A 6482-nucleotide genomic window follows, 5' to 3' on the forward strand; every position below is an offset into this window, starting at 1 on the left:
TGGGAGGACCAGCGGTGGGGAAAACCACGTGCCCCTGGTGTCAATGGGGCAGAACACCACTTCGAAAGCGCAGAGCCAAGCTGCTCTTGCGGGTGAGCGCTGGCGCGTGGGAGTGACTCTTAATTCCCAAGTCTCCACACAGTTTCCTAACTGTATCTTTTTGTGTCACCGTCTCAGAATAGACGTGCTTGTGGGCTTTCCTGGGCTCAAAATAGTCGTGAGCTAGGCTTGCCATCCACATCCGAGTTTGAGTTACAGCAAATCGCTTTCGACTTCTGATTGGAAGGTTCCCTTGGCAAATGGACCTCCTTTTATGGAAGAACGAAATCTCCCCGCAGGCTGGGTGGGCTGTGAATGGTAGCCCTCAGCAGGTCGGTTGGGCGGAGCCCTGCTTTGAGGATCACGTGCATCTGCTTTGGACAGGGTTCCTGGAGTTTGGTGGGGGAGGAGGAGTTGTTACTTGCTGCCCTGGGAAGGAGCGTCACTTGCTGCTTTATTCGCCTTGGGATTATGATTCCTGCTTGGGTCCGTCCCAGTCTGTCGGGGTGAGCAGGATTCTGGCTTAGGCGGAGAAATGAATTTGAATCTCATCTTTCCCACTAGTACCCTCATGACCCCGGATGCAACCCTCCCCTTCCCCCGGGCGTCCCCTCCTCCCCTCCTCCCCTTTCCCGCCTTCTCCCCCCTGACCCCTCCCCGCGGTCACTGTCCTTTACATCACAACACAAGGTGTTCTCCAGGGTGGTAGGGTCTGTGGGAGCTGCCGAAGAAAAGGCTATGGGGAAGAGACAGCCTCACAGTCACAGCTCAGCCAACGCCAGAGGCAAAGGGGAAAAGGCACCCCTCCATTCTTCACAAGAATGAACCTCAAAGGCCTTTTGCCTGATCATATGCAAGATGGGGTTCCAGGGTGCTGTCCCAGGGCAGAGGTCTGTTGTAAGGGAAAGAGCGAACTTAACTGTGTGTGCACGTGCGCGTGTGCATGTGCGTGTGTACGTGTGTTTGTATGTGTGGAAGCTAGAGTTTGGCATTCAAGAGTGTTTTCTCTCTCTCTACCTTATTTTTTGAGGCAGGACCTCTCAGTGAACCTGGAATTCAGTAGGTGGCTAGGCTGGGTGGCCAGTGAGACCCAAGGATACCCTTGTCACTTCCTGCCAGGGCTGGTTGTCACTTTCTGCCCAGGGCTGAAGTCACAGGCATGTGTCACAAGACTGGCTTTTAGTGTAGATTGTGAAGATCCAAACTCAGGCTGTCATGCTTGGGCAGTAAATGCTTTACTAATTGAACCATCTGCCCTGCCTTTTAACTTTGCTTTAAGATAGTATTTTGGAGATTTAACTGAAGGCATCTAATGGCGAGGAATCCCTCCTGGACTTTGAGAGCACTCATGTGGAGTGGAGAGGCCATCTCTACCTCACTGACTGTTTGTAGATATGGTGAGGAAGATCCAGCACTCTGAGGTGGGACAGGCAGGAGAGAAGGCCTGGGGCCAACCCCATGTCCAGTGTGGGTGCTGTCACGGCCCTGAGAGGTCATTGCAGTGTGTTGCTGTCATCATCTCGTCAAAGGGAGAAGTCCGACCACACCCTGAGAGAAGCCTCACCGCAGAAGCCTTTACAGAGCTCCTCCGTGCAGACATGAGTGGATGAGAAACAGATGGCAGCCCGGTTGCTGGGCGGCACCTGGCTCTGAGTGGCAGGTGTGGAGGTTGTCTTTGTCACAACTGAGGACCGTACCTTCCGGAGATGAGCCGGTCCCTTTGATGGCGGCAGCATAGAAGTCTGGTGAGGCACGGCTCCACTTCCATCATGGAAATCTGGGGCGCAGGAGGAATAAATACAGATGTAGACAGAAAAGGGGGCGCTTCTCCTCAAGGCCCCTTTGAAGTCACCTCCTCCCCTCCTGCTACGGCTCTTGAGTTTCCTGCTTGGAGCAGCAGATCTGACTCTCTTTCCAGAGTCTTCCCCACTCTTGGGTGAGACTCACTTGGTAGAGGTAGACGGCAAGCTGTCGGCAGGGAAAGTGACTCTGAGACGTGGGCAGGCGCAGACTTGGGCTGACTCTGCAATGTGTCTCTCAGTTAACAGGGCACCAGGCTAACCACCTCTGACTGAAGGTGTTCCAGGGAGACTGGGGGAGAGGATGCAGGTGAGGCATGGCATGCGTCTCACAGGGCCTTTGGTCCACTGGGGCCGGAGGACCTTCCTGAGGGGAGTTACCCTAAGGCCACTGTAACTGGCTAATGTTCATGGTATTTTTCTAGTCTGACATCTTCCAGTTGATCTCAGCCTGAAGCAACATACATGGCCTCTCCTCTCCCACTGATGTAAAGGAAAATGACGGCCAGTGGCCAAGCAGGAAGGCAGCTGGGCACTGTCCTCGGATGCTGCATTCTAGAGAGCCTTACCAAATCTCCTTCCTGGCCCCACTGGAGAAGGAATCTTCCATCCCTGGTGGACCATAAGCCTGCCAGGGGAATGCTGCTGCTGCATGTTCTGAGGCCAGAACCCCTGCACCTATTCCTGTGCCTTCTCTGTAGCCTTCCCCATGTGTAGAGGTCTCTATTTTGGGCTGGGAGTGCTTGGATCTCTCTGACTCCAGAGTGAGCCTGGCTGACCCCAAGCCTGCCTCCACATCAAAGACACATGTGCCAGCCACTGAGCTGATGCCAAGGAAGAGGGAGAGAGGATGAAGCTATAGGAATCGTGGCAGTGCATGCTGGGTGGGACAGACAGACAGGCAGGGTGTGACTAATTAGTGCGCCACAGAGCTTTCAACAACAGGCTGGGCTCTCTCTCCCGCCTTTGAGATGCTGTGTCTGTGGTTCACTGGTCCTAGGGAAACTTGTACACATCCTTCAGCAACCCACTCTCCATGTTCCAGCTTCTGTGAAAGTCCTAAGTCTGTCAGTCAACAGTGCCGCAGGCTTCCCTCCTCCATGGTGTTCTCTCTCTCTCTCTCTCTCTCTCTCTCTCTCTCTCTCTCTCTCTCTCTTTCTCTCTGTGTATGAGATGTGTGTTTAAATTGGAGTATAATTTTTGTGAGTACATGTGTGTATTTAGGTGCACATGTGTGTATGTGTATGTGATGTAGTGTGTATTGATATGATGTTTGTGTGTATGGTATGTATGTATGTGTATATGATATAGTGTGTGTGTGGTGTGTGTGTATATGAGTATATGATGTGGTGTGTGTGATGTGGTGTGTATGGGTAGGGGTATATGTGTGTGTGCATATGATATAGTATGTATATGTGATATATAGTATGTGTATGTGTGTATGAGTATATGATGTGATGTGTGTATGGATGTGTGTATATGTATGTGTGATGTGGTGTGTGTGTGATGTGGTGTGTGTATGTGATATGGTATATGTGTATGTGTGTGTGATGTGGTGTGTGCATATGATATAGTATGTATATGTGATATAGTGTGTGTGTGGTATGTGTTTGTGTGTATGAGTATATGATATAATATGTGTGTATGTGTGTCTGTTTGGTATGTGGTGTGTGTGTGATGTGGTGTATGTGATGTAGTATATGTGTATGTGTGTGTGATGTGTTGTGTATATGTGATATGTATATGATGTGTGTGTATGTGATATGTGTGTATGTGTGATATGGTGTGTGTGTGATATGGTGTGTGTATGTGTGATATGGTGTGTATGTGTGATGTGCTGTGTGTGTGATGTGGTGTGTGTGATGTGGTATATGTGTATGTGTGTGTGATGTGTGTGTATATATGATATGTATGTGTATGTGTGATGTGGTAAGTGTGTGTGATGTGGTGTGTGTATGTGTTGTGATATATGTGTATGTGTGTGTGTGTATGTGATATGGTATATGTGTATGTGTGTGTGTGATGTGGTGTGTGTGTGTGTGTGTGTGTGTGTGATGTGGTGTGTATGTGTACCTGTGATATGATCAATGTATGTGGACACCAGAGGTCCACATGAGGGGTCTTCAGTGACTCTCCATTTTTCTTTTTTGAGACAGTGTCTCTCCCTTAGCTAAGACACTGGAGCTCATTCGCTGGCTCAGGCTGGCTGGCCACTGAGCCCCAAGGACCCCCGACCTCCCACCCCAGCACTGGGGTTGCACACTCGCAGCAAGAGCAGCTTTTACATGGCTTCTGGAGACCGAACTCAGGACCTCAGTCTTCTGTGGCAAAAACTTCGCCCACTGAGCCAGCTCCCAGACCTGACTTTACCGTTTTGGTCTCTTAGGTAGGAATGCCAGTCAAACTGCCTTCTGAACTCAGCCCTCATCCACCTAGGGCCTCCCTCCTCTTTCTTTGCTGACTTACACCCTGTCTGAGCTGACCGTGCGTCTGTTTCCTCCACCCACACAGCCCGCACCCTGGACTTGAACTTTATGGGCGTGGCCACTGTGAGAACACAGAACCTCATAGAACTCCAGTCCTCTGGCCTCCTCCCCACCCTGCTGTGCCTTCTGCCAAGCTTGGATTTTATCACCACAGATCCTTTGGGGCCCCATAGGTCAGCGGACAGGGGCCGTGGCTGCAGGGCTCTGATTCTACATCTGGCCCAGCCTCTTTGGGTTTTACCGCACACAGCCCCCCAACCCCTATTCCCCCATCCCCACCCCTGCTCCCAGCATGCTGGATTCCAGTTCACAGAGTCTGGGATGAAGTTACAGAGAGGGACCCAGAGCCTTTCAAAACTGGAGATCCAGTCTAAGCAGCCGCCTCTCCGGGATCAACCAGGGTCTGGCCATGGCGGTCAGATGAGGTTCCAAGAGGTTGCATCTTAAATTATTTTTATGGAGGGTTGGAGTTTTGAGCGAATGTTTGGACCTCAGCTCTCAAACACTTCCCTTTTTGGGAGGAAAGGAGGCTGGCTCTCATTTGGCAGTTTTTGCCTCTGTCAGCGTTCCCAGTGGCAGGAACCGTGAGCGCTGCCTGAGAAGGGCCGGGGCCACAGCTGGCTTTTATTAGTGAATATTTCTGGTGGGGATGTTGGCCCCGGCTCTGTTTATGTTGCTTGTAAGATTTCGCGCAAGACTCCGAAAGGATCCGGGCTTGAGCCCGAGCGTCTGATCTTCAGGGTAATTCGTTCCATCCCTTCATTCCTGACCCCTCTCCTTCTGATTTTTTGCCAAGTTCATACTTGAGCATTGCCAGGAAATGGAGTGTGGGCAGGGTGTGCAGACTGTGGGGCCCTGCAGCTTTGGTTTATCCCTCTTCATCCTCCAGGGCAGAGGGGTCAAGATGGCCGTGTGTGTGTGTGTGTGTGTGTGTGTGTGTGTGTGTGTGTGTGTGTGTGGTATCTGTTTCTTTAAGAGAGCCGCCGACCCCAAGGTCAAACAGAATGTGAGTCTGTCCTGCCTTGAGGCTCTGAGGTGCGCCCTGAGCCTGGTAGAAAGCAGAAATCCATGGCTCTGGGCTCTTCCTGCAGCCAAACATTGCTCACAAATGTCTCGCTTTGCTCATAGCCAGCCAGGCTGCCTTGGAGCCCTAGACCTGGCTCTGAAGATGTGACCAGCTCTGTGCAGGGTAGAGTGACCCTTTTCCATTCTCCCTTCTGGATATGAAAAGAAATCCGAAGAACACACAAGGGAGGGACTGCGGCCCGCTTCCCAGCTTGTTTATTTTCTTTGTTAACAGGTTTTCCAACAGTTCCTGGGGTGTGCGTTTGTGGACCAAGAGTGTGCGTGCACATGCACCTGTGTAGTGTGCGTGTGTGCCCATGTAACTGTATATGTGCACGCATGCATGTGACAGTGTAAATGCTTGTGTGTGCGTCTTTGTATATATGTACATATGCATGTACACATGCAAATGTGTCTGTATATGTGTGCCCCCATTTGTACACATATGTGGTATATGTGTGTGCACATGTGTGCTCATGAGCCCGTGTCAGAGTGTGCACAGACGCATAAATGGGCACTGCTGTCAGCTGCAGGTTCCTGCCCACTAAGAGGAGAGAGCAGATGGCCTGTGTACCTAGTGGACGTCAGAATCTGAGGTGCTGTGGAGTTTTGGGATGGGCTCACAGTCCCCACTGGAGTCTCCTGGGATGGACTCCAACTGGACTTGCTCAACAGTGTGGTGGAATAACACGGTGGCTGGGTATTTCTGGACCACAAGAGAACCCCGTGAGGACTGGGCGAACCCACCTTGGCTGTTCTTCCAGTGAGTCTCAGGGCATTTATGGTCCATGGTCGTGGTCTGTGGCTTGTGGTACTGGCCCCATCAGCCCGTGGAAGGCAGTGTGAAGCCTGAGGTCAGAGGCATGGGGACTGAGAACACCCTACAAAGAGACTCCTAAATTGCAAGGCGACATCAGACGGTCAGGGGCAAGGAAGGCTATGGCCACCCATCCCCAGTGTCTGTGTGACACCTTGACTGTAGTCAATGACTGCCCAGCACCCATTAGGACATGGTGCAAGCCGGTGAGACACACAGAAGACGATTACGGTTAGAGAGCTGAGAGCCAGCTTCCCACAGGGCCCCTGTTTATCC

At 51.5% G+C, this 6482-nt stretch overlaps 1 protein-coding gene across 1 annotated transcript; it reads right to left on the reverse strand.

Moving 5' to 3' along the window:
• Positions 1–275: 275 nt before the first annotated feature.
• On the reverse strand, positions 276–6179 carry LOC108350627 (uncharacterized). Its single transcript, XM_063285219.1, has 7 exons — positions 6137–6179; positions 4322–4385; positions 1987–4003; positions 1737–1816; positions 867–931; positions 717–775; positions 276–557 (listed from the first exon to the last, which is right to left on the reverse strand). The coding sequence occupies exons 1-3, from the start codon at positions 6177–6179 to the stop codon at positions 2911–2913; spliced, it is 1200 nt and encodes a 399-aa protein (XP_063141289.1). The 3' UTR covers positions 276–557; positions 717–775; positions 867–931; positions 1737–1816; positions 1987–2910.
• Positions 6180–6482: the final 303 nt, after the last annotated feature.

Source organism: Rattus norvegicus, chromosome 3 (assembly GCF_036323735.1).
Source record: "Rattus norvegicus strain BN/NHsdMcwi chromosome 3, GRCr8, whole genome shotgun sequence".
Taxonomy (NCBI): domain Eukaryota; kingdom Metazoa; phylum Chordata; class Mammalia; order Rodentia; family Muridae; genus Rattus; species Rattus norvegicus.